General features: G+C 47.2%; 1 protein-coding gene across 4 annotated transcripts in view; it reads right to left on the bottom strand.

The window, feature by feature from the left end:
- ARIH1 (ariadne RBR E3 ubiquitin protein ligase 1) overlaps positions 1-27,894 on the bottom strand; it is a 475,775-nt gene that overhangs the window by 247,864 nt on the left and 200,017 nt on the right. For all 4 annotated transcript variants that reach the window (XM_069222254.1, XM_069222252.1, XM_069222253.1 and 1 more), the window contains exon 8: positions 15,053-15,095. In XM_069222254.1, coding sequence (XP_069078355.1) covers positions 15,053-15,095 — 43 coding nt within the window. The remainder of the gene's footprint in view (positions 1-15,052; positions 15,096-27,894) is intronic.

Here is a 27,894-nt window from a genome sequence, read left to right on the forward strand (position 1 = left end):
ATTGTCTAGGTGTATGTACAACAAATGCTTAACACTACTCCTTGGATAAGCCTACTGCTCGACCACACTACCACAAAATAGAGCATTAGTATTATCTATTTTTACCACTATTTTACCTCTAAGGGGAACCCTTGGACTCTGTGCATGCTATTCCTTACTTTGAAATAGCACATACAGAGCCAACTTCCTACATTGGTGGCAACTCAGAGGAAGAGGATAGTGACTTGGAGGAAAATTCCCCCCTACCAGTCCTATTTAGGGAGAACAGGGTCTCTCAAACCCTGACTCCAAAAATAATAGTCAGAGATGCTGGTTCCCTCACAGGAGAGACCAACACCTCTGAAATCACTGAGGATAACTCCAGTGAAGAGGACATCCAGTTAGCCAGGATGGCCAAAAGATTGGCTTTGGAAAGACAGATCCTAGCCATAGAGAGGGAAAGACAAGAGATGGGCCTAGGACCCATCAATGGTGGCAGCAACATAAATAGGGTCAGAGATTCTCCTGACATGTTGAAAATCCCTAAAGGGATTGTAACTAAATATGAAGATGGTGATGACATCACCAAATGGTTCACAGCTTTTGAGAGGGCTTGTGTAACCAGAAAAGTGAACAGATCTCACTGGGGTGCTCTCCTTTGGGAAATGTTCACAGGAAAGTGTAGGGATAGACTCCTCACACTCTCTGGAAAAGATGCAGAATCTTATGACCTCATGAAGGGTACCCTGATTGAGGGCTTTGGATTCTCCACTGAGGAGTATAGGATTAGATTCAGGGGGGCTCAAAAATCCTCGAGCCAGACCTGGGTTGACTTTGTAGACTACTCAGTGAAAACACTAGATGGTTGGATTCAAGGCAGTGGTGTAAGTAATTATGATGGGCTGTACAATTTATTTGTGAAAGAACACCTGTTAAGTAATTGTTTCAATGATAAACTGCATCAGCATCTGGTAGACCTAGGACCAATTTCTCCCCAAGAATTGGGAAAGAAGGCGGACCATTGGGTCAAGACAAGGGTGTCCAAAACTTCCACAGGGGGTGACCAAAAGAAAGGGGTCACAAAACCTCCCCAGGGGAAGGGTGGTGAGACAGCCAAAAATAAAAATAGTAAAGAGTCTTCTACAGGCCCCCAAAAACCTGCACAGGAGGGTGGGCCCAGAGCCTCTTCACAAACCAATCCTGGGTACAAGGGTAAAAACTTTGATCCCAAAAAGGCCTGGTGTCGAAACTGTAGTCAGTCTGGACACCAAACTGGAGACAAGGCCTGTCCCAAGAAAAGTTCCACTCCAAACTCCAATCCAGGTAACACTGGAATGGCTAGTCTCCAAGTGGGATCAACAGTGTGCCCAGAGCAAATCAGGGTCCACACTGAAGCGACTCTAGTCTCTGAGGGTGGGGTGGATTTAGCCACACTAGCTGCCTGGCCTCCTAACATGCAAAAATACAGGCAGCAGCTCTTTATTAATGGGACAAGTGTAGAGGGCCTGAGGGATACAGGTGCCAGTGTCACCATGGTGACAGAGAAACTGGTTTCCCCTGGCCAATACCTGACTGGAAAAACTTATACAGTCACCAACGCTGACAATCAGACTAAAGCACATCCCATGGCAATGGTAACTTTAGAATGGGGAGGGGTCAATGGCCTGAAACAGGTGGTGGTCTCCTCAAACATCCCAGTAGACTGTCTGCTTGGAAATGACCTGGAGTCCTCAGCATGGGCTGAGGTAGAACTAAAAACCCATGCAGCCATGCTGGGTATCCCTGAACTGGTGTGTGTAAAAACAAGAGCACAATGCAAGGCACGGGGTGAAAAAGTAGAGCTGGAGTCTGGAAAAATGGCCCAGCCTACCAAGAGAAAAGGAAAGTCAGTTGGGAAACCAACTGCAACACAGTCAGAAAAAGAGAACCTCTCTTCTCAGGAAGAAGTTCTGCCCTCTGAGGGAACTGAGCCTTTGGAGCTTGAACCTTATCAGGTTGAGCTCTTAGGCCCAGGGGGACCCTCAAGGGAAGAGCTGTGTAAGGGACAAGAAACCTGTCCCTCTCTTGAAGGCCTTAGGCAGCAAGCTGCTGAAGAGTCCAAGGGCAAGAAAAATGGAACACATAGTGTACAGGAGTCCATCTTCCCAATAGACCCTGAGGCCAGAGACCCCAAACCGGGTGCCACTAGGAGAGTGGTAGTGCCTCAGTCGTTCAGAGAGTTTATTCTGACCTTAGCCCATGATATTCCCCTTGCTGGGCATTTGGGACAAACCAAGACGCGGGAGAGGTTAGTCAACCACTTCTACTGACCCAATACGTCCCAGAAGGTTAAGGAGTTTTGCCTCTCCTGCCCCACCTGTCAAGCCAGTGGTAAGACAGGTGGGCACCCAAAGGCCCCCCTTATCCCACTTCCAGTGGTAGGAGTCCCCTTTGAAAGAGTGGGTGTGGACATAGTTGGTCCACTAGAACCTCCCACAGCCTCAGGAAATATGTACATCCTAGTAGTAGTGGATCATGCTACTAGGTATCCTGAAGCTATTCCCCTTAGGTCGACTACTGCCCCTGCAGTAGCCAAGGCCCTCATTGGTATCTTTACCAGAGTGGGTTTCCCTAAGGAGGTGGAGTCAGACAGAGGTACCAACTTCATGTCAGCATACCTAAAACACATGTGGAATGAGTGTGGAGTGACTTACAAATTCACTACACCATACCATCCACAAACTAATGGCTTAGTTGAGAGATTCAACAAGACATTAAAAGGCATGATCATGGGGCTCCCAGAAAAACTCAAAAGGAGATGGGATGTCCTCTTGCCATGTCTGCTTTTTGCTTACAGAGAGGTGCCACAGAAGGGAGTAGGATTCTCACCCTTTGAACTTCTGTTTGGCCACCCTGTAAGGGGACCACTTGCTCTTGTTAAAGAAGGCTGGGAGAGACCTCTTCATGAGCCTAAACAAGACATAGTGGACTATGTACTTGGCCTTCGCTCTAGAATGGCAGAGTACATGGAAAAGGCAACCAAAAACCTTGAGGCCAGCCAACAGCTCCAGAAGTTTTGGTATGACCAAAAGGCTGCACTGGTGGAGTTCCAACCAGGGCAGAAAGTCTGGGTTCTGGAGCCTGTGGCTCCCAGGGCACTCCAGGACAAATGGAGTGGCCCTTACCCAGTGCTAGAAAGGAAGAGTCAGGTCACCTACCTGGTGGACCTGGGCACAAGCAGGAGCCCCAAGAGGGTGATCCATGTGAACCGCCTCAAGCTCTTCCATGACAGGGCTGATGTGAATCTGTTGATGGTAACAGATGAGGATCAAGAGGCAGAGAGTGAACCTCTCCCTGATCTTCTGTCATCAGACCCAAAAGATGGCTCAGTAGATGGAGTGATCTACTCAGACACCCTCTCTGGCCAACAGCAAGCTGATTGTAGGAGAGTCCTACAACAGTTTCCTGAGCTCTTCTCCCTAACCCCTGGTCAGACACACCTGTGTACCCATGATGTGGACACAGGAGACAGCATGCCTGTCAAAAACAAAATCTTTAGACAGTCTGACCATGTTAAGGAAAGCATTAAGGTGGAAGTCCACAAGATGCTGGAATTGGGAGTAATTGAGCGCTCTGACAGCCCCTGGGCTAGCCCAGTGGTCTTAGTCCCCAAACCTCACACCAAAGATGGAAAGAAAGAGATGAGGTTTTGTGTGGACTACAGAGGGCTCAATTCTGTCACCAAGACAGATGCTCATCCAATTCCTAGAGCTGATGAGCTCATAGATAAATTAGGTGCTGCCAAATTCTTAAGTACCTTTGACTTGACAGCAGGGTACTGGCAAATAAAAATGGCACCTGGAGCAAAAGAGAAAACAGCATTCTCCACACCTGATGGGCATTATCAGTTTACTGTTATGCCCTTTGGTTTAAAGAATGCCCCTGCCACCTTCCAAAGGTTGGTGAATCAAGTCCTTGCTGGCTTGGAGTCCTTTAGCACAGCTTATCTTGATGATATTGCTGTCTTTAGCTCCACCTGGCAGGATCACCTGGTCCACCTGAAGAAGGTTTTGAAGGCTCTGCAATCTGCAGGCCTCTCTATCAAGGCATCCAAATGCCAGATAGGGCAGGGAACTGTGGTTTACTTGGGCCACCTTGTAGGTGGAGGCCAAGTTCAGCCACTCCAACCCAAGATCCAGACTATTCTGGACTGGGTAGCTCCAAAAACCCAGACTCAAGTCAGGGCATTCCTTGGCTTGACTGGGTATTACAGGAGGTTTGTGAAGGGATATGGATCCATTGTGACAGCCCTCACTGAACTCACCTCCAAGAAAATGCCCAAGAAAGTGAACTGGACTGTAGAATGCCAACAGGCCTTTGACACCCTGAAACAAGCAATGTGCTCAGCACCAGTTCTAAAAGCTCCAGATTATTCTAAGCAGTTCATTGTGCAGACAGATGCCTCTGAACATGGGATAGGGGCAGTTTTGTCCCAAACAAATGATGATGGCCTTGACCAGCCTGTTGCTTTCATTAGCAGGAGGTTACTCCCCAGGGAGCAGCGTTGGAGAGCCATTGAGAGGGAGGCCTTTGCTGTGGTTTGGTCCCTGAAGAAGCTGAGACCATACCTCTTTGGGACTCACTTCCTAGTTCAAACTGACCACAGACCTCTCAAATGGCTGATGCAAATGAAAGGTGAAAATCCTAAACTGTTGAGGTGGTCCATCTCCCTACAGGGAATGGACTTTATAGTGGAACACAGACCTGGGACTGCCCATGCTAATGCAGATGGCCTTTCCAGGTTCTTCCACTTAGAAAATGAAGACTCTCTTGGGAAAGGTTAGTCTCATCCTCTTTCGTTTGGGGGAGGGGGGGGGGGGGGGGGGTTGTGTAAGGAAATGCCTCCTTGGCATGGTTGCCCCCTGACTTTTTGCCTTTGCTGATGCTATGTTTACAATTGAAAGTGTGCTGAGGCCTGCTAACCAGGCCCCAGCACCAGTGGTCTTTCCCTAACCTGTACTTTTGTATCCACAATTGGCAGACCCTGGCATCCAGATAAGTCCCTTGTAACTGGTACTGCTAGTACCAAGGGCCCTGATGCCAAGGAAGGTCTCTAAGGGCTGCAGCATGTCTTATGCCACCCTGGAGACCTCCCACTCAGCACAGACACACTGCTTGCCAGCTTGTGTGTGCTAGTGAGGACAAAACGAGTAAGTCGACATGGCACTCCCCTCAGGGTGCCATGCCAGCCTCTCACTGCCTATGCAGTATAGGTAAGACATCCCTCTAGCAGGCCTTACAGCCCTAAGGCAGGGTGCACTATACCATAGGTGAGGGTACCAGTGCATGAGCATGGTACCCCTACAGTGTCTAAACAAAACCTTAGACATTGTAAGTGCAGGGTAGCCATAAGAGTATATGGTCTGGGAGTCTGTCAAACACGAACTCCACAGCACCATAATGGCTACACTGAAAACTGGGAAGTTTGGTATCAAACTTCTCAGCACAATAAATGCACACTGATGCCAGTGTACATTTTATTGCAAAATACACCCCAGAGGGCACCTTAGAGGTGCCCCCTGAAACTTAACCGACTGTCTGTGTAGGCTGACTAGTTCCAGCAGCCTGCCACACCAGAGACATGTTGCTGGCCCCATGGGGAGAGTGCCTTTGTCACTCTGAGGCCAGTAACAAAGCCTGCACTGGGTGGAGATGCTAACACCTCCCCCAGGCAGGAGCTGTGACACCTGGCGGTGAGCCTCAAAGGCTCACCCCTTTGTCACAGCCCAGCAGGGCACTCCAGCTTAGTGGAGTTGCCCGCCCCCTCCGGCCACGGCCCCCACTTTTGGCGGCAAGGCTGGAGGGAACAAAGAAAGCAACAAGGAGGAGTCACTGGCCAGTCAGGACAGCCCATAAGGTGTCCTGAGCTGAGGTGACTAACTTTTAGAAATCCTCCATCTTGCAGATGGAGGATTCCCCCAATAGGGTTAAGATTGTGACCCCCTCCCCTTGGGAGGAGGCACAAAGAGGGTGTACCCATCCTCAGGACTAGTAGCCATTGGCTACTAACCCCCCAGACCTAAACACGCCCTTAAATTTAGTATTTAAGGGCTACCCTGAACCCTAGAAAATTAGATTCCTGCAAACTACAAGAAGAAGGACTGCCTAGCTGAAAACCCCTGCAGAGGAAGACCAGAAGACGACAACTGCCTTGGCTCCAGAAACTCACCGGCCTGTCTCCTGCCTTCCAAAGAACTCTGCTCCAGCGACGCCTTCCAAGGGACCAGCGACCTCTGAATCCTCTGAGGACTGCCCTGCTTCGACAAAGACAAGAAACTCCCGAGGACAGCGGACCTGCTCCAAAAAGACTGCAACTTTGTTTCAAGGAGCAGCTTTAAAGACCCTGCAATCTCCCCGCAAGAAGCGTGAGACTTGCAACACTGCACCCGGCGACCCCGACTCGGCTGGTGGAGAACCAACACCTCAGGGAGGACCCCCGGACTACTCTACGACTGTGAGTACCAAAACCTGTCCCCCCTGAGCCCCCACAGCGCCGCCTGCAGAGGGAATCCCGAGGCTTCCCCTGACCGCGACTCTCTGAAACCTAAGTCCCGACGCCTGGAAAAGACCCTGCACCCGCAGCCCCCAGGACCTGAAGGACCGGACTTTCACTGGAGAAGTGACCCCCAGGAGTCCCTCTCCCTTGCCCAAGTGGAGGTTTCCCCGAGGAAGCCCCCCCTTGCCTGCCTGCAGCGCTGAAGAGATCCGTTGATCTCTCATAGACTAACATTACAAACCCGACGCTTGTTTCTACACTGCACCCGGCCGCCCCCGCGCTGCTGAGGGTGAAATTTCTGTGTGGGCTTGTGTCCCCCCCGGTGCCCTACAAAACCCCCCTGGTCTGCCCTCCGAAGACGCGGGTACTTACCTGCAAGCAGACCGGAACCGGGGCACCCCCTTCTCTCCATTCTAGCCTATGCGTTTTGGGCACCACTTTGAACTCTGCACCTGACCGGCCCTGAGCTGCTGGTGTGGTGACTTTGGGGTTGCTCTGAACCCCCAACGGTGGGCTACCTTGGACCAAGAACTGAACCCTGTAAGTGTCTTACTTACCTGGTAAAACTAACAAAAACTTACCTCCCCCAGGAACTGTGAAAATTGCACTGTGTCCACTTTTGAAATAGCTATTTGTCAATAACTCGAAAAGTATACATGCAATTGAAATGATTCAAAGTTCCTAATGTACTTACCTGCAATACCTTTCAAACAAGATATTACATGTTAAATTTGAACCTGTGGTTCTTAAAATAAACTAAGAAAATATATTTTTCTATACAAAACCTATTGGCTGGATTTGTCTCTGAGTGTGTGTACCTCATTTATTGTCTAGGTGTATGTACAACAAATGCTTAACACTACTCCTTGGATAAGCCTACTGCTCGACCACACTACCACAAAATAGAGCATTAGTATTATCTATTTTTACCACTATTTTACCTCTAAGGGGAACCCTTGGACTCTGTGCATGCTATTCCTTACTTTGAAATAGCACATACAGAGCCAACTTCCTACACATAGATTTCCTTAAAACCAATTTTTCACTCTATATTTTACCAAAAGAATTCCTGTATACCCAATATACAATTAAAACACATTGCAAGGTGCAGCTCATTTACTGGCTCTGGGTATCGTGGGTTCTTGATGAACCTACATGCTCTATTTATATATCCCAGCAACCAGAAGGGTCAAGCAGACATAAGAGTATATTGCTTTCAAAAATCTGCCATAGTTGGAAAACCTTATGGGGGCCTAAGTGCAAACTACCCCAAATAGCAAAAAAAAAAAAAGGCTGAGCACTGGGAGGCAGAAAGGCCCAGCAGCAAAGGGGTTAAAACCAGGATTCGCAACCATGCAGAGTTGATACCTTTTACTGAATTTTCAGTTGCATCAAGTGCACATCTAATGGTTGCAATAGATATGAGCTTCCCTTCACTTCACTTCCCAGATCCTCCGCTTTCTTCCTATAGTCATCTGAAAGATGTTGATGGAGATCCTCCATGTCGCCCCCACTGTGCACTACAGAATTGACAAGCTCTGGCAGTGAGTCGCGTTGCATCGCCCGCCCCTCCCCCCGCTTCTCCCTCCCACCAGTGTCAATCCTCTTGCTCTATATCTGGAAGAGGAGCATTTCCTGCAGATTGTGCATCTGCCCATTTCCATGTGGTAGCCACCGGTTAAAGAATCAGGAGATGGGTATCCCCTTTTGAAGAGAAGGTTTGAGGCTGATGGTTTGTATTTCGTCTTTTCCCTAGGAGTAAGTACTTTACTTTTGATGGGGTCTTTAAGAATGTTTGATGATTGTTTTGGCATAGTCCCTATCGAAGGTGAATACAGAATGATTCTGTTTTGGATAAAGTCTCTACTAAAAAGTCTTCCACTTCTGGAGGGACATGACATTATCGTAGCTTGTGGTGTTGTCTGGCAGGGATGGTTTGATGGGAACTGGTTTTAAATCTGGGTCATCTTACCCTTCCCAAGGGCTATCAGGGCTCTGTGTATAATCTGAATCCTCCCCCCATCAAATCATCCACTGGGGAATAAGGATGTAAACTCCCGGTGGTTGAATGTGTAGGAGAATGTAATTTAAGTGAATGCACTGATGAGTTGTGGTAATGTGGTACTGATGGACTGATGCCTCTCTGCTGGGTAAACATTAAAGGCTCTTCAAATTTAGCCTCCCCTTTTCAGGAGTACCAAGTTTCCCAGTCTTTGGATCAGTAGTCCACTGACTCCTGTCGAGGACCTGATGCAACTGTGGATCAGACCCTCGTCTTCCTCTGCAGCATGTTGTTTCGGAACAGACTTTAGTTTAGGTACCAAACTATCCTTGTGAGGGCTTTTTGAACATCCCTTTTGCTTCGGACGTTTCAACACCAAGGGTTTCGACAGTGAAGGATTAGCCATCATGGCCAGAGGTCGCAGACTTTGTATCGGCACTGTGCTTTGTCTTGTGGCTAGAAGCCAGGTCCAAGGGTCTCTCCTTTTGCAGCTCCAAAGCCTTGTCTTGTTATCGACTGGAACCACTTGGTTGTGGAGCATAAAGACCTGTGTGGTGCTCTGGACTGCTGGATCTAGGGTGTGGCTCTGACAAGTCCTGCAACTGTGTTTTGTAGTTCTGTAGAGCTTACTACCCCCTATGAGGTATCAAAGCTCTTTTCAGCGAGTAGCGGATTAGTGTTGGATTAGTTGAGGGAAATAGAAGTTAATTTGAACGGTGGACATGCAAGTCTGTTAATTGGATTATGGAGGAATAGAAGAGGGAAGTCTCTATAAAGTGTTATTTGGGAGATCATAGTAGTAAAATGAGGCATAAGAGGAGTCAAAGGAGGGATACATGAGGGAAGAATTTCGAAAGGGTTCTGGGAGTTCATAGAAGCAAAATTAGGTTGTGTGTGTTGGGGCTAGAGGGGCAACAGCAGTCACAACCTTTGGTGTAGACTTAGTCATTGGCATCCGGATCAAAGTTGTGGCCCTTCTGGACGGAGATAGATAGCTGCCCATTGTCATTTCTGACTCCAGTGCAAATGTTAGAAGCAATATAGTGCAGGCTACCTGCCTACTCTGCTCCCTCTATCAGCACCGATAATCTTGTCTCCCTCTAGATACCTCGAGCTCAGCGGTGGTCTCCATACTATGAACAAGTCGTCCTGCCCAACAGTATCTTCAAGTCTCTTTGGACTTGATCTGCTGACAGTCTGCACAGTCCTGGTTGCGGTGTTATTTTTTTTTTGAGCGGGGGGGGGCACAAGTTGTAGGCAAGGTGGTAATCGTGTGGATATTTTGCATAGCACTGAGGACACCCCTCCCGGAACATTGTTCGATCAAGGTGGAAGGGCCAAGTAGTTGATGGGCCGGTTCTTCAGAGATTTTTCACCAATGCTTGGTACCAGTCGCGGGACGCATCCTTGACAAAAGTGTTTGCTTCTTCAGGTCTAAAAGGCCAAGAGAAAGAGCGAGCTTCTACAACCATGTGTAAGCCCAATAGCAGAGGAAAAAAAAAAAAATATGAAGATGGAGACGATGACAATGTGCATTACCTCAAAGCAGAGAAGTTACAGAATCTCATGATTCGAAAGACTTCTTTGAAGAACAACAAGTTGTAAAAGTCTGAGCCCAACACTGGATGGCAAGAGTGTGCAGAAAGATCTTCACCAACCAGTTGTCCTTATATGATTAAACATGTGTAGTTTGCTAAATATCTCTCGGGTGAATGCCCACTAGTGTTGTCAAAGACCAAAGGAGCTTACATGATGTCAAGACGGGAGTACTGAATTGATAATGTTAACAACTAACCACAAATGTCCGGTATAATAGATATATACGATGCACTATAATCTCGAACTAAGCATCATTGAGTTAGAGAATCATCATAAAATCTCCCTCATGGAGGGAAGTTACAACTTCCTGTAGTATTGTTTTAAAAAGTGAAGTGCACATCCATATTGTGGACTTAAGAGCGGAACTCAGCATACTCCAGCAAAGGATGGGGCATCTAAAAAGAACCAAGGGTAAACTGTCCAGAGACTTCTTCGCCCACACAACTGAAGGCCCCAACCGGCTTCAGCATCTTCCTCTAGTTCTTCTTTCAAATTTCACAGGGATGCCATTGTGCGTTTCTCGCTTGCCATCAAGGGGTAATGAGCACAGTACTGTACAATTCATTTTGTATATATACATATTTTTACACAAACTTTGATTGTCAAGGCATGCTCTGTGGGCAAAATACTACAAAGCTGTCTGCAAAGAATTCCAGGGATCCAGGACAGGGGAGCTGGAATACCTATAGGTCCAGGTAGGACTAAGAGGTTGCACTTTATCTACATTTGAGCAGATATCACTAGATGAGTCGCAGATTGTGATTCTTCAGTGCAAACTGGTTTTTCACCTTGACCCTTGTCCCCACCTAGTATGCTATCTCATGCTAATGAATTGATTAACCCGGAGCTCAACCATATTTTTAATTCTTCACTTGCCTATGGGTTGGCTGCAAACAGGCAGCGGTTATTCCCTTACTGAAGAAGATCACAAGTTGGCCAAACTAAATTGTCACCCCACTTTGTTACTTTTAGCAGCCACTAAAGTTTTGAATTAGCTGGCAAATCACCAATTAAGCACATATTTGGAAACTAACAACCTAATCCATCACAATCGAGTTGTCCTTCTAAATTGTCTGTCCTAAATATAGTACAGAAATGGCCCTTCTGGAGGCATCTGAAAAGATCAAATTCCACCCTGATCAGGGGGGAGATGGCTGCCCTCTGCTTTTTAGATATGTCGACGCCCTTCGCCACTATCTCTCACCAGATACACCTAGTCAGACTAGCAGATCTGGGAATTGGGGTGCAGCACTTAGTTGGATTTAAATCGTTCTTACTGAACAAACAGCAATGGGTGTACTTGGAGCCTTTCTTCTCAGTGCCTAAAGTAAATGAGTATGGCGTTCCTCAAGGCTCTTTGCTGAGCCCCACACTGTCCAATGTGTATATGATGCCTCTAGTGCATACTGTGGAAAAATATGGCATTAAAGTGATCTCCAATGCCAATAACACTCAGCTTATGTTCTCTTTTGGGAAGCAGATCCAGGGTGAGCCAGCTCAGTTCAACCAATGCCTCCTATAGGTGGTTCGCTGAATAAACAGAAATTGTTTAAAGTGTAATGCTTCTAAGATGGAGATTTTACTCTTCGGTTGCTGACACTGTATAGTCTAACAACTGGTGGCAAGAAGAACAGGGGCTCCATTTTCCACTTTCAGTAGTGTTGAGAAATATTTAGGAGTCTTGTTTTCGGCCATCAGATCTCTACAGTGGTGGGGACATGCTTTTACCAAGTTAAGGGCACTGAAGAATATATTGGAATTTGCCCCTATAGATGTGCGGAAAACTATTGTGCATGTCGCTATCACCTTGAGACTGAACTAAGCCAATGCACTTTATTTAGGTCTTCCGTTTAACTGCTAAACTGGCAACAAACTGTGCAAAATGAAGCAGCCAGGCTGATTTTGGGATTCCCTAAACTTTAATCAGTTTGTCTCCATCTAAAAGAGCTTCACTAACTTGACATTCGATAACAAATTGCCTACAAAGCCTTAGTTATTGTATTTTGGCACTTTCAGAAGATGGCACCTAGTTATCTCAGCTATAGACTCAGTCATCTTTCTTTCCGCACTTTTGAGATCAGAAAATGCATTATTCTTAAAGTGTCCTCAGTTTCTCTTGAAAACCACAGGTGGCCGTCTTTTTTTATTTTTTAAAACTATTTTTAGCTTCAAAGGCCTGGCACGGGCTACCTTTGGCATTGTGCCTTGAGAAGGAAAACCTGTGAAAGTCACAACTGAAGACCTGACATATGACATGGATTTATTTCTATCTGTTTTCTCAGATCCGTTCTTGTGCTCTAGTGACAGAAACAACAGTGGCCATTAGGCCACATAGGAGATCATGATATTGGGTCAAGATATTTGGTCTAGAAATTAAAATCTTCTTCAGTCATCACTGTTGAGGATCCATTCCTACGTGCTGTTTCAATACACAGTCTGACAGAAACCACTAGCAGCCTCAGTTTTCTGTGCCAGGGCAGTGTCAAAGTCCTGAAGCTGTTGTCCGTGTCCTCAGTGCTGATGACATGAACACTTTTCAGGCAAGTTCAACCTGGATCACACCTATCCAGAAACAATGGTAAAAATAAAACGTATCTACAAGGGGTATATGTACAAATGTATTTTGGCATTTAGTGTTATGTGCTCAAGAGTCACTTAAGATGAGCATAAAGTAGAAAGATAAGACTTCAAGGAACAATGTGCAATACTCTAGACTAATGGTTCTTAACCATGTGACTTCTGTGGACTACCATTTAATCATTACTGGAATCCAGGGACCCACATTGAGTCATTAATTGAAGCTGGAGACACCAGCAAAAGCTATTTCAAACGCAAACTAAACAAAAATACAGAAACACAAATGGCGAAATATTTTATTGAAAGTATATAAAGCATGGCGGTTTTTTAAATTCAATTAAAGCCACCCACTCAACGGTATTCTGTTGGATGCACGTTCACTGCTCATAAATATGAGGATTTAAAAAAAAAAAAAAAAAAAAAAAAAAAAAACTTACATTTTAGGTAAACTCCTTCATTTTTACATTTTCCAGTTTTACATTTTACTTCTTATTTTATATACACTTTATAATTTGGTTAGTATTTAATTTTCTAAGCTTTCAAAGACTCCTTGACTAAGCAGAGGACCACCAGGAGTCGCCAGACCACAGGTTAAGAACCGCCTTTCAAGACCTAATGCTAGAAAGGGGTATACAACAGCATTTGTATCTGAAATAGACTTCCCACAACACCTTCTCCTGCAGTGTATCTTTCTTGGACTCAAAAAGCAGACTTTCTCCATCTCCACAGGCAATAATTATCAATTTGGTACCACTATCCAATATCCTCAGGGGACAACGCTTGAGGAACATCCACATATTTGTATTTAAAGGAAAGCTAAATAGTCAGGCTGAATAGTAGTTTCAAATATTCTAGCTTTGTCCATATAACTACTAGATATATAGCACTAACAATATTAATAGTAAGGTAATCTATATCCATGATTCAAGTGTTTTTCGTAGAAATACGAAAATACACAATCACATATGACAAAGTAGTAGGAAACAGGGTCGGAACATGTGCACTGTGAGCAGGATAGTTCATGTTAAAGAGGATATTGTTCACTATAAGAAAGGATTAAGGGTGCAGTTGAAAAGGGAAGGAATTCCAGGGAGATAAGTAACATCAAGGAAGGTTTGATTTACAACTTGAGAGATCTTGAACTTGAGTGCTGAGATACAGAGGCTCTGCTCATAAGTACTCTCTGGATTTCTAAGATGTTGAATAAACCAGCTAGATAAGTGGAATATCAGATAAATGGATTGCTTACACAAGACATTTAATTTTCAGTTTAATCTACGCTTCTATGGAGAGCCAATAAAGGTAGACGAGGAAGAGTGAGGCATGGTTTAATTTTCATAGGTGTGACAGAAGTGATTGTTTTAAGTACCGGCTTGATGTGGGCAGCAAGGATTGCAGCAGAGTACTGGCCAGAATGGTATTTTGAGAGTTTAGAAAGTAAAAGGTCGTACAGATTGTTTTTTCTTTTTAAGCTGCGATGTGAAGTGATTTTTTTTCTTTAATGTTTTAAGGTTTATCACATGGAAGTTGGCAACTTTGGTGTACTGTATATGTGTGGAATGTGTGAATCCAAGCAACGTTTCTCTCAAACTCAATCACATAAGTCCAATTTGTTTCTCCATTTCTTAGGGAAGAGAATTAATTCAGTGTTTGAAAGGTTTAGCTGCCTGACAATGTTGAAGGATTGAAGTGTGTAAACAGCGTGGAAGGTTACAGCACTAATTACTTTTACATACTAGGAAGAAAGAAATTTAAAAACAAAAGGGATAGAGCGGTACATCCACTTGGAATATTTTCCTTATAGAACGAAAGCCCTCCCCAAATGGTGGCATGCGTCATTTTAAGGTCCCTTAAACTGGTAGCCAAGCTAACAATGTTGGCTACAACTGATGAACAGGGGAGCTCCTGAGTTTAAAAGAAAACCCTCTAACAGTTGTCAGGGTGGCTTCTTTGGGGGGGTTGGGGAGGGGGGCTTTGTCTCTCTTCTAATGTAAACAGCTGTTAAAAATATTTTGCGGAGGACATCCCTGTGGGGTATGATCAAAAGGACAGGGAAATAATTCTTCCATGAGAGGGTGGTCAACATGTTTCAGCCCTTGACATGATTCTATGGCAAAACATAACCCATGTATTGTAGTCTTAACTAGTAGACTACAGTTCTATGTCACTGAGAATTTCAGATATTGGGATTTCCAACACATTTCAGAACAAGTACTGTGCCCATTTGTAAATGAAGCAACTTTGCATGTAACTTAAGAAGCATGCACAGTTGTCAAATTTTCAACAAAGTCAGGCATGCATGAATTCCCTCACAAATGAAAGATTTTACTGAACTTATTAGAAGCAGTTCCCAAGCTTACCTTGCATTTGACGGGGTCATGCCAGTTTTCTCCGCAGTTAAAGCTGTAACAAAAACAGTTAAAAACAGCTGAAAGAAACCAGGTGTACGGGTTTAGAAAGACAAGACTCAAAAGTTAAGACGCATCTACTATGACTAAATTAGGTAGAGCGGGAAAAAGTCATGTATTTCTTCAATCTGACATTCTGATAAAACACATTTGCCTTTGAATTCATGGGCCTCAAAGGATACTTCAATTAAGTATGCTATTCTACAAATAGATTTCACATTACATATCACTGAAACAGTAATTCTATGGGAGCCCCTAAAGATGTACCCTCAAACAGTGACAACTCAGAACATCCGGTGCACTGCTATCAAGCCCAACCCCGCATGGGGGGCTATTGGCACTTAAAGACTCTACAAAGGCCCTTAAGTTCACTGACACTTTCCAGGCAGAGAGGACCTATATAAAACGTTGGGTGAAAATAAAGCAATCTAGCAGTCCAGAAGCGTTTATTCAAGCTCTTTCCTGTTGGGCATTGACCTAGGTAGAGTCAGTATGACTCACTAGGGCAGATGTCAATCGTAAGCCTACAATACCCTCCCACACAACCTCTACTTTACACATCTTATATAAACATATTATACGTACATATAAATATCTGTACATATAAATATTTAGTCACAAGGGGAGGACTCGCGGTCCCCAATCTAGAACACTATTATCTGGCCGCCCAGCTTCAGTGGATATCCAGGTGGCTAGCGGACACACAGCTAGCAGACAGCATCGGAGAAAGAACCATGGCCGCTCCAACAGATACAGCATCTATTTCACCCACTCACACAAGCACAGACCCCGCGGCAACTGTTCCTCAGGGTAGCCCACAAATGCTTCCGCAGATTACTCCACCTCACAAGATCGGCGATCCCTTACGCGCCCGCCTTGGCGCTATCGGGCACACCAAGGGGGCCCAGAGTCACATCAGACTCTGAGTTACGCGCATGGCACGAGATAGACTTATACACACACTCCATGATCTCTACGAAGAAACCCAACTACTACCGTTCGCCAGGCTTCAGGAAATGGGACTACCACCTGGCCAATTTCTATTATACTGTTCCCTAGTGGGGGCCCTGGGGTCCAGGTGGGGAGACGTCACAGTGGCTCCACCTACTCACCTACTGGTCCAGTACCTACAGGTGGTAGGTCGAGGCCAACACCAGGTTAGCTGGCTGGCAGATGCCCTGAGAGCCCAAACTGCCCCTGAAAACGAAACATTATGTATGGCATGGGAAACAGACACTGGCGGACCGCGATGGAGGTCTGCTCTCACGAGTCATCTCATTGTACCCGGCAACGCTAGATTTCGCCTAATTCATAACTATATAGTGCACAGAGCCTACCTTACACCAGCCCGTGTGAACAGATACTTTGCCCGTGAAGACGCAGCCTGTCCTCGATGCCATGAGATTGGAGCAGACCTGTTGCACATGGTATGGTCCTGCCCTAGCTTGCGCCCCTACTGGAGGGAAGTGATTGACAAATTATCTGACTGCATAGCACAACGAATACCTTGCACGTGAGAAGCATGCATCCTGGGACTATTCCCCAGAAACAAGCAACGCAAAGCAGAGGCACGCTTCACAGACCTAGGACTCATAGTGGCGAAGCGATTGGTGACCCGCAGGTGGAAATCTCCAGACCCCCTGCTGATACAGGCTTGGAGGCGCTCACTCGAGGTGTAGGCGGGAGCGGAGAGTACAGCACTGAGACGAGGAGATCCTGGGTGTAAAGAAATGCCTCCTTGGCATGGTTACCCCCTGACTTTTTGCCTTTGCTGATGCTATGTTTTGAATTGAAAGTGTGCTGAGGCCTGCTAACCAGGCCCCAGCACCAGTGTTCTTTCCCTAACCTGTACTTTTGATTCCACAATTGGCACACCCTGGCATCCAGATAAGTCCCTTGTAAGTGGTACCCCTGGTACCAAGGGCCCTGATGCCAAGGAAGGTCTCTAAGGGCTGCAGCATGTCTTATGCCACCCTGGAGACCCCTCACTCAGCACAGACACCCTGCTTGCCAGCTTGTGTGTGCTGGTGAGAACAAAACGAGTAAGTCGACATGGCACTCCCCTCAGGGTGCCATGCCAACCTTTCACTGCCTATGCAGGTATAGATAAGTCAACCCTTTAGTAGGCCTTACAGCCCTAAGGCAGGGTGCACTATACCATAGGTGAGGGCACTCCTCACACTCTCTGGAAAAGATGCAGAATCTTATGACCTCATGAAGGGTACCCTGATTGAGGGCTTTGGATTCTCCACTGAGGAGTATAGGATTAGATTCAGGGGGGCTCAAAAATCCTCGAGCCAGACCTGGGTTGACTTTGTAGACTACTCAGTGAAAACACTAGATGGTTGGATTCAAGGCAGTGGTGTAAGTAATTATGATGGGCTGTACAATTTATTTGTGAAAGAACACCTGTTAAGTAATTGTTTCAATGATAAACTGCATCAGCATCTGGTAGACCTAGGACCAATTTCTCCCCAAGAATTGGGAAAGAAGGCGGACCATTGGGTCAAGACAAGGGTGTCCAAAACTTCCACAGGGGGTGACCAAAAGAAAGGGGTCACAAAACCTCAACAGGGGAAGGGTGGTGAGACAGCCAAAAATAAAAATAGTAAAGAGTCTTCTACAGGCCCCCAAAAACCTGCACAGGAGGGTGGGCCCAGAGCCTCTTCACAAAACAATTCTGGGTACAAGGGTAAAAACTTTGATCCCAAAAAGGCCTGGTGTCATAGCTGTAGTCAGTCTGGACACCAAACTGGAGACAAGGCCTGTCCCAAGAAAGATACCACTTCTAACTCCAATCCAGCTAAAACTGGAATGGCCAGTCTCCAAGTGGGATCAACAGTGTGCCCAGAGCAAATCAGGTGTCACACTGAAGCTACATTAGTCTCTGACGGTGGGGTGGATTTAGCCACACTGGCTGCCTGGCCCCCTAACATGCAAAAATACAGGCAGCAGCTCTTAATTAATGGGACAAGTGTAGAGGGCCTGAGGGATACAGGTGCCAGTGTCACTATGGTGACAGAGAAACTGGTTTCCCCTGGCCAATACCTGGCTGGACAAACTTATCCAGTCACCAATGCTGACAATCAGACTAAAGTACATCCCATGGCTATCGTAACTTTAGAGTGGGGAGGGGTCAATGGCCTGAAACAGGTGGTGGTCTCCTCAAATATCCCAGTAGACTGTTTGCTTGGAAATGACCTGGAGTCCTCAGCATGGGCTGAGGTAGAACTGAAAACCCATGCAGCCATGCTGGGTATCCCTGAACTGGTGTGTGTCAAGACAAGGGCACAGTGCAAGGCTCAGGGTGAAAAAGTAGAGCTGGAGTCTAGAAAAAGGGCCCAGCCTACCAAGAGGAAAGGAAAGTCAGCTGGGAAACCAACTGCAACACAGCAAGAAAAAGAGAACCTCTCTTCTCAGGAAGAAGTTCTGCCCTCGGAGGGAACTGAGCCCATGGAGCTGGAACCTTATCAGGTTGAGCTCTTGGGCCCAGGGGGACCCTCAAGGGAAGAGTTGTGTAAGGGACAAGAAACCTGTCCCTCTCTTGAAGGCCTTAGGCAGCAAGCTGCTGAAGAGTCCAATGGCAAGAACAATGGAACTCATAGGGTCTATTGGGAAGATGGACTCCTGTACACTGAGGCAAGAGATCCCAAACCTGGTGCCACTAGGAGAGTGGTAGTGCCTCAGGGTTTCAGAGAGTTTATTCTGACCTTAGCCCATGATATTCCCCTTGCTGGGCATTTGGGACAAACCAAGACGTGGGAGAGGTTAGTCAACCACTTCTACTGACCCAATACGTCCCAGAAGGTTAAGGAGTTTTGCCTCTCCTGCCCCACCTGTCAAGCCAGTGGTAAGACAGGTGGGCACCCAAAGGCCCCCCTTATCCCACTTCCAGTGGTAGGAGTCCCCTTTGAAAGAGTGGGTGTGGACATAGTTGGTCCACTAGAACCTAACACAGCCTCAGGAAATATGTACATCCTAGTAGTAGTGGATCATGCTACTAGGTATCCTGAAGCTATTCCCCTTAGGTCGACTACTGCCCCTGCAGTAGCCAAGGCCCTCATTGGTATCTTTACCAGAGTGGGCTTCCCTAAGGAGGTGGTGTCTGACAGAGGTACAAACTTCATGTCAGCATACCTAAAACACATGTGGAATGAGTGTGGGGTGACTTCTAAATTCACTACACCATATCATCCACAAACTAATGGCCTTGTTGAGAGATTCAACAAGACATTAAAGGGCATGATCATGGGGCTCCCAGAAAAACTCAAAAGGAGATGGGATGTCCTCCTGCCATGTCTGCTTTTCGCTTACAGAGAGGTGCCTCAGAAGGGAGTAGGATTCTCACCCTTTGAACTTCTGTTTGGCCACCCTGTAAGGGGACCACTTGCTCTTGTTAAAGAAGGCTGGGAGAGACCTCTTCATGAGCCTAAACAAGACATAGGGGACTATGTACTTGGCCTTCGCTCAAGGATGGCAGAGTACATGGAAAAGGCAAGTAAAAACCTGGAGGCCAACCAACAACTCCAGAAGTTGTGGTATGACCAAAAGGCTGCACTGGTTGAATTTCAACCAGGGCAGAAAGTCTGGGTTCTGGAGCCTGTGGCTCCCAGGGCACTTCAGGACAAATGGAGTGGCCCTTACCCAGTACTAGAGAGGAAGAGTCAGGTCACCTACCTGGTGGACCTGGGCACAAGCAGGAGCCCCAAGAGGGTGATCCATGTGAACCGCCTTAAGCTCTTCCATGACAGGGCTGATGTAAATCTGTTGATGGTAACAGATGAGGACCAGGAAGCTGAGAGTGAGCCTCTCCCTGATCTCCTCTCATCAGACCCTAAAGATGGCTCAGTGGATGGAGCGATCTATTCAGACACCCTCTCTAGCCAACAGCAGTCTGACTGTAGGAAGGTCCTACAGCAGTTTGCTGAACTCTTTTCCCTAACCCCTGGTCAGACACACCTGTGTACCCATGATGTGGACACAGGGGACAGCATGCCTGTCAAAAACAAAATATTCAGACAGTCTGACCAAGTTAAGGAAAGCATCAAGGTGGAAGTCCACAAGATGCTGGAATTGGGAGTAATTGAGTACTCTGACAGCCCCTGGGCTAGCCCAGTGGTCTTAGTCCCCAAACCTCACACCAAAGAAGGAAAGAGAGAGATGAGGTTTTGTGTGGACTACAGAGGCCTTAATTCTGTCACCAAGACAGATGCCCATCCCATTCCTAGAGCTGATGAGCTGATAGACAAATTAGGGGCTGCCAAATTCTTAAGTACCTCTGACTTAACAGCTGGGTACTGGCAAATCAAAATGGCCCCTGGAGCAAAAGAAAAGACAGCATTCTCCACACCTGATGGGCATTATCAGTTCACTGTTATGCCCTTTGGTTTAAAGAATGCCCCTGCCACCTTCCAAAGGTTGGTGAATCAAGTCCTTGCTGGGTTGGAATCCTTTAGTGCAGCTTATCTTGATGATATTGCTGTCTTCAGCTCCACCTGGCAGGATCACCTGGTCCACCTGAAGAAGGTTTTGAAGGCTCTGCAATCTGCAGGCCTCTCTATCAAGGCATCCAAATGCCAGATAGGGCAGGGAACTGTGGTTTACTTGGGACACCTTGTAGGAGGAGGCCAAGTTCAGCCACTCCAGCCTAAGATCCAGACTATTCTGGACTGGGCAGCTCCAAAAACCCAGACTCAAGTCAGGGCATTCCTTGGCTTGACTGGGTACTATAGGAGGTTTGTGAAGGGATATGGATCCATTGTGACAGCCCTCACAGAACTCACCTCCAAGAAAATGCCCAAGAAAGTAAACTGGACTGTAGAATGCCAACAGGCCTTTGACACCCTGAAACAAGCTATGTGCACAGCACCAGTTCTAAAAGCTCCAGATTACTCCAAGCAATTCATTGTGCAAACAGATGCCTCTGAACATGGGATAGGGGCAGTTTTGTCCCAAACAAATGATGATGGCCTTGACCAGCCTGTTGCTTTCATTAGCAGGAGGTTACTCCCCAGGGAGCAGCGTTGGAGTGCCATTGAGAGGGAGGCCTTTGCTGTGGTTTGGTCCCTGAAGAAGCTGAGACCATACCTCTTTGGTACTCACTTCCTAGTTCAAACTGACCACAGACCTCTCAGATGGCTGATGCAAATGAAAGGTGAAAATCCAAAACTGTTGAGGTGGTCCATCTCCCTACAGGGAATGGACTTTATAGTGGAACACAGACCTGGGACTGCCCATGCCAATGCAGATGGCCTTTTCAGGTTCTTCCACTTAGAAAATGAAGACTCTCTTGGGAAAGGTTAGTCTCATCCTCATTCTATTTCGTTGGGGGGGGGGGGGGGTGCGTAAGGAAATGCCTCCTTGGCATGGTTACCCCCTGACTTTTTGCCTTTGCTGATGCTATGTTTTGAATTGAAAGTGTGCTGAGGCCTGCTGTAAGGAAATGCCTCCTTGGCATGGTTGCCCCCTGACTTTTTGCCTTTGCTGATGCTATGTTTACAATTGAAAGTGTGCTGAGGCCTGCTAACCAGGCCCCAGCACCAGTGTTCTTTCCCTAACCTGTACTTTTGTATCCACAATTGGCAGACCCTGGCATCCAGATAAGTCCCTTGTAACTGGTACTTCTAGTACCAAGGGCCCTGATGCCAAGGAAGGTCTCTAAGGGCTGCAGCATGTCTTATGCCACCCTGGAGACCTCTCACTCAGCACAGACACACTGCTTGCCAGCTTGTGTGTGCTAGTGAGGACAAAACGAGTAAGTCGACATGGCACTCCCCTCCGGGTGCCATGCCAGCCTCTCACTGCCTATGCAGAATAGGTAAGACACCCCTCTAGCAGGCCTTACAGCCCTAAGGCAGGGTGCACTATACCATAGGTGAGGGTACCAGTGCATGAGCATGGTACCCCTACAGTGTCTAAACAAAACCTTAGACATTGTAAGTGCAGGGTAGCCATAAGAGTATATGGTCTGGGAGTTTGTCAAACACGAACTCCACAGCACCATAATGGCTACACTGAAAACTGGGAAGTTTGGTATCAAACTTCTCAGCACAATAAATGCACACTGATGCCAGTGTACATTTTATTGTAAAATACACCCCAGAGGGCACCTTAGAGGTGCCCCCTGAAACTTAACCGACTATCTGTGTAGGCTGACTAGTTTTAGCAGCCTGCCACAAACCGAGACATGTTGCTGGCCCCATGGGGAGAGTGCCTTTGTCACTCTGAGGCCAGTAACAAAGCCTGCACTGGGTGGAGATGCTAACACCTCTCCCAGGCAGGAATTGTCACACCTGGCGGTGAGCCTCAAAGGCTCACCTCCTTTGTGCCAACCCAGCAGGACACTCCAGCTAGTGGAGTTGCCCGCCCCCTCCGGCCAGGCCCCACTTTTGGCGGCAAGGCCGGAGAAAATAATGAGAAAAACAAGGAGGAGTCACTGGCCAGTCAGGACAGCCCCTAAGGTGTCCTGAGCTGAGGTGACTAACTTTTAGAAATCCTCCATCTTGCAGATGGAGGATTCCCCCAATAGGGTTAGGATTGTGACCCCCTCCCCTTGGGAGGAGGCACAAAGAGGGTGTACCCACCCTCAGGGCTAGTAGCCATTGGCTACTAACCCCCCAGACCTAAACACGCCCTTAAATTTAGTATTTAAGGGCTACCCTGAACCCTAGAAGATTAGATTCCTGCAACTACAAGAAGAAGGACTGCCTAGCTGAAAACCCCTGCAGAGGAAGACCAGAAGACGACAACTGCCTTGGCTCCAGAAACTCACCGGCCTGTCTCCTGCCTTCCAAAGATCCTGCTCCAGCGACGCCTTCCAAAGGGACCAGCGACCTCGACATCCTCTGAGGACTGCCCCTGCTTCGAAAAGACAAGAAACTCCCGAGGACAGCGGACCGGCTCCAAGAAAAGCTGCAACTTTGTTTCCAGCAGCTTTAAAGAACCCTGCAAGCTCCCCGCAAGAAGCGTGAGACTTGCAACACTGCACCCGGCGACCCCGACTCGGCTGGTGGCGAACCAACACCTCAGGAGGGACCCCAGGACTACTCTAAGACTGTGAGTACAAAAACCTGTCCCCCCTGAGCCCCCACAGCGCCGCCTGCAGAGGGAATCCCGAGGCTTCCCCTGACCGCGACTCTTTGAATCCTAAGTCCCGACACCTGGGAGAGACCCTGCACCCGCAGCCCCCAGGACCTGAAGGACCGGACTTTCACTGGAGGAGTGACCCCCAGGAGTCCCTCTCCCTTGACCAAGTGGAGGTTTCCCCGAGGAACCCCCCCCTTGCCTGCCTGCAGCGCTGAAGAGATCCCTAGATCTCCCATTGACTTCCATTACAAACCCGACGCTTGTTTCTACACTGCACCCGGCCGCCCCCGCGCTGCTGAGGGTGAAATTTCTGTGTGGGCTTGTGTCCCCCCCGGTGCCCTACAAAACCCCCCTGGTCTGCCCTCCGAAGACGCGGGTACTTACCTGCAAGCAGACCGGAACCGGGGCACCCCCTTCTCTCCATTCTAGCCTATGTGTTTTGGGCACCACTTTGAACTCTGCACCTGACCGGCCCTGAGCTGCTGGTGTGGTGACTTTGGGGTTGCTCTGAACCCCCAACGGTGGGCTACCTTGGACCAAGAACTGAACCCTGTAAGTGTCTTACTTACCTGGTAAAACTAACCAAAACTTACCTCCCCTAGGAACTGTGAAAAATTGCACTGTGTCCACTTTTAAAACAGCTATTTGTCAACAACTTGAAAAGTATACATGCAATTTTGATGATTTGAAGTTCCTAAAGTACTTACCTGCAATACCTTTCGAATGAGATATTACATGTAGAATTTGAACCTGTGGTTCTTAAAATAAACTAAGAAAAGATATTTTTCTATATAAAAACCTATTGGCTGGATTTGTCTCTGAGTGTGTGTACCTCATTTATTGTCTATGTGTATGTACAACAAATGCTTAACACTACTCCTTGGATAAGCCTACTGCTCGACCACACTACCACAAAATAGAGCATTAGTATTATCTATTTTTTACCACTATTTTACCTCTAAGGGGAACCCTTGGACTCTGTGCATGCTATTCCTTACTTTGAAATAGCACATACAGAGCCAACTTCCTACATTGGTGGATCAGCGGTGGGGTACAAGACTTTGCATTTGCTGGACTACTCAGCCAATACCTGATCACATGACAAATTCCAAAATTGTCATTAGAAATTGATTTTTGCAATTTGAAAAGTTTTCTAAATTCTTAAAAGACCTGCTAGGGCCTTGTGTTAGATCCTGTTTAGCATTTCTTTTAGAGTTTAAAAGTTTGTAAAAGTTTGAATTAGATTCTAGAACCAGTTGTAGATTCTTAAAAAGTATTCCAACTTTTAGAAGCAAAATGTCTAGCACAGATGTGACTGTGGTGGAACTCGACACCACACCTTACCTCCATCTTAAGATGAGGGAGCTAAGGTCACTCTGTAAAATAAAGAAAATAACAATGGGCCCCAAACCTACCAAAATACAGCTCCAGGAGCTTTTGGCAGAGTTTGAAAAGGCCAACCCCTCTGAGGGTGGCAACTCAGAGGAAGAGGATAGTGACTTGGAGGACAATTCCCCCCTACCAGTCCTATCTAGGGAGAACAGGGTCCCTCAAACCCTGACTCCAAAAATAATAGTCAGAGATGCTGGTTCCCTCACAGGAGAGACCAACACCTCTGAAATCACTGAGGATAACCCCAGTGAAGAGGACATCCAGTTAGCCAGGATGGCCAAAAGATTGGCTTTGGAAAGACAGATCCTAGCCATAGAGAGGGAAAGACAAGAGATGGGCCTAGGACCCATCAATGGTGGCAGCAACATAAATAGGGTCAGAGATTCTCCTGACATGTTGAAAATCCCTAAAGGGATTGTAACTAAATATGAAGATGGTGATGACATCACCAAATGGTTCACAGCTTTTGAGAGGGCTTGTGTAACCAGAAAAGTGAACAGATCTCACTGGGGTGCTCTCCTTTGGGAAATGTTCACAGGAAAGTGTAGGGATAGACTCCTCACACTCTCTGGACAAGATGCAGAATCTTATGACCTCATGAAGGGTACCCTGATTGAGGGCTTTGGATTCTCCACTGAGGAGTACAGGATTAGGTTCAGGGGGGCTCAAAAATCCTCGAGCCAGACCTGGGTTGACTTTGTTGACTACTCAGTGAAAACACTAGATGGTTGGATTCAAGGCAGTGGTGTAAGTAATTATGATGGGCTGTACAATTTATTTGTGAAAGAACACCTGTTAAGTAATTGTTTCAATGATAAACTGCATCAGCATCTGGTAGACCTAGGACCAATTTCTCCCCAAGAATTGGGAAAGAAGGCGGACCATTGGGTCAAGACAAGGGTGTCCAAGACTTCAACAGGGGGTGACCAAAAGAAAGGGGTCACAAAGACTCCCCAGGGGAAGGGTGATGAGACAACCAAAACTAAAAATAGTAAAGAGTCTTCTACAGGCCCCCAAAAACCTGCACAGGAGGGTGGGCCCAGAGCCTCTTCACAAAACAATGGGTACAAGGGTAAAAACTTTGATCCCAAAAAGGCCTGGTGTCATAGCTGTAAACAGCATGGACACCAAACTGGAGACAAGGCCTGTCCCAAGAAAGGTTCCACTCCAAACTCCCATCCAGGTAACACTGGTATGGCTAGTCTCCAAGTGGGATCAACAGTGTGCCCAGAGCAAATCAGGGTCCACACTGAAGCTACTCTAGTTTCTGAGGGTGGGGTGGATTTAGCCACACTAGCTGTCTGGCCGCCTAACATGCAAAAATACAGACAGCAACTCCTAATTAATGGGACTAGAATAGAGGGCCTGAGGGATACAGGTGCCAGTGTCACCATGGTGACAGAGAAACTGGTTTCCCCTGGCCAATACCGGACTGGAAAAACTTACACAGTCACCAACGCTGACAATCAGAGAAAAGTACATCCCATGGCAATGGTTACTTTAGAATGGGGAGGGGTCAATGGCCTGAAACAGGTGGTGGTCTCCTCAAATATCCCAGTGGACTGTCTGCTTGGAAATGACCTGGAGTCCTCAGCATGGGCTGAGGTAGAACTAAAAACCCATGCAGCAATGCTGGGTATCCCTGAACTGGTGTGTGTGAAAACAAGAGCACAATGCAAGGCACAGGGTGAAAAAGTAGAGCTGGAGTCTGGAAAAATGGCCCAGCCTACCAAGAGAACAGGAAAGTCAGTTGGGAAACCAACTGCAACACAGCAAAAGAAAGGGAACCTCTCTTCTCAGGAAGAAGTTCTGCCCTCTGAGGGAACTGAGCCTTTGGAGCTTGAACCTTACCAGGTTGAGCTCTTAGGCCCAGGGGGACCCTCCAGGGAGGAGCTGTGTAAGGGACAAGAAACCTGTCCCTCTCTTGAAGGCCTTAGGCAGCAAGCTGCTGAAGAGTCCAAAGGCAAGAAAAATGGAACCCATAGGGTCTATTGGGAAGATGGACTCCTGTACACTGAGGCCAGAGACCCCAAACCTGGTGCCACTAGGAGAGTGGTAGTGCCTCAGCTGTTCAGAGAGTTCATCCTAACATTGGCCCATGACATTCCCCTTGCTGGACATTTGGGACAAACCAAGACGTGGGAGAGGTTAGTCAACCACTTCTACTGGCCCAATATGTCCAACATGGTTAAGGAGTTTTGCCTCTCCTGCCCCACCTGTCAAGCCAGTGGTAAGACAGGTGGGCATCCAAAGGCCCCCCTCATTCCACTTCCAGTGGTGGGGGTGCCCTTTGAAAGAGTGGGTGTGGACATAGTTGGTCCACTAGAACCTCCCACAGCCTCAGGAAATATGTACATCCTGGTAGTAGTGGATCATGCTACCAGGTATCCTGAAGCTATTCCCCTTAGGTCGACTACTGCCCCTGCAGTAGCCAAGGCCCTCATTGGTATCTTTACCAGAGTGGGTTTCCCTAAGGAGGTGGTGTCTGACAGAGGTACCAACTTCATGTCAGCATACCTAAAGCACATGTGGAATGAGTGTGGAGTGACTTATAAATTCACTACACCATACCATCCACAAACTAATGGCTTGGTTGAGAGATTCAACAAGACATTAAAAGGCATGATCATGGGGCTCCCAGAAAAACTCAAAAGGAGATGGGATGTCCTCTTGCCATGCCTGCTTTTCGCTTACAGAGAGGTGCCACAGAAGGGAGTAGGATTCTCACCCTTTGAACTTCTGTTTGGTCATCCTGTAAGGGGACCACTTGCCCTTGTTAAAGAAGGCTGGGAGAGACCTCTCCATGAGCCTAAACAGGACATAGTGGACTATGTACTTGGCCTTCGCTCTAGAATGGCAGAGTACATGGAAAAGGCAACCAAAAACCTTGAGGCCAGCCAACAGCTCCAGAAGTTTTGGTATGACCAAAAGGCTGCACTGGTTGAGTTCCAACCAGGGCAGAAAGTCTGGGTTCTGGAGCCTGTGGCTCCCAGGGCACTCCAGGACAAATGGAGTGGCCCTTACCCAGTACTAGAGAGGAAGAGTCAGGTCACCTACTTGGTGGACCTGGGCACAAGCAGGAGCCCCAAGAGGGTGATCCATGTGAACCGCCTTAAGCTCTTCCATGACAGGGCTGATGTGAATCTGTTGATGGTAACAGATGAGGATCAGGAAGCAGAGAGTGAACCTCTCCCTGATCTTCTGTCATCAGACCCAAAAGATGGCACAGTAGATGGAGTGATCTACTCAGACACCCTCTCTGGCCAACAGCAAGCTGATTGTAGGAGAGTCCTACAACAGTTTCCTGAACTCTTCTC

Source organism: Pleurodeles waltl, chromosome 3_1 (genome assembly GCF_031143425.1).
Source record: "Pleurodeles waltl isolate 20211129_DDA chromosome 3_1, aPleWal1.hap1.20221129, whole genome shotgun sequence".
NCBI classification, from domain to species: Eukaryota; Metazoa; Chordata; class Amphibia; order Caudata; family Salamandridae; genus Pleurodeles; species Pleurodeles waltl.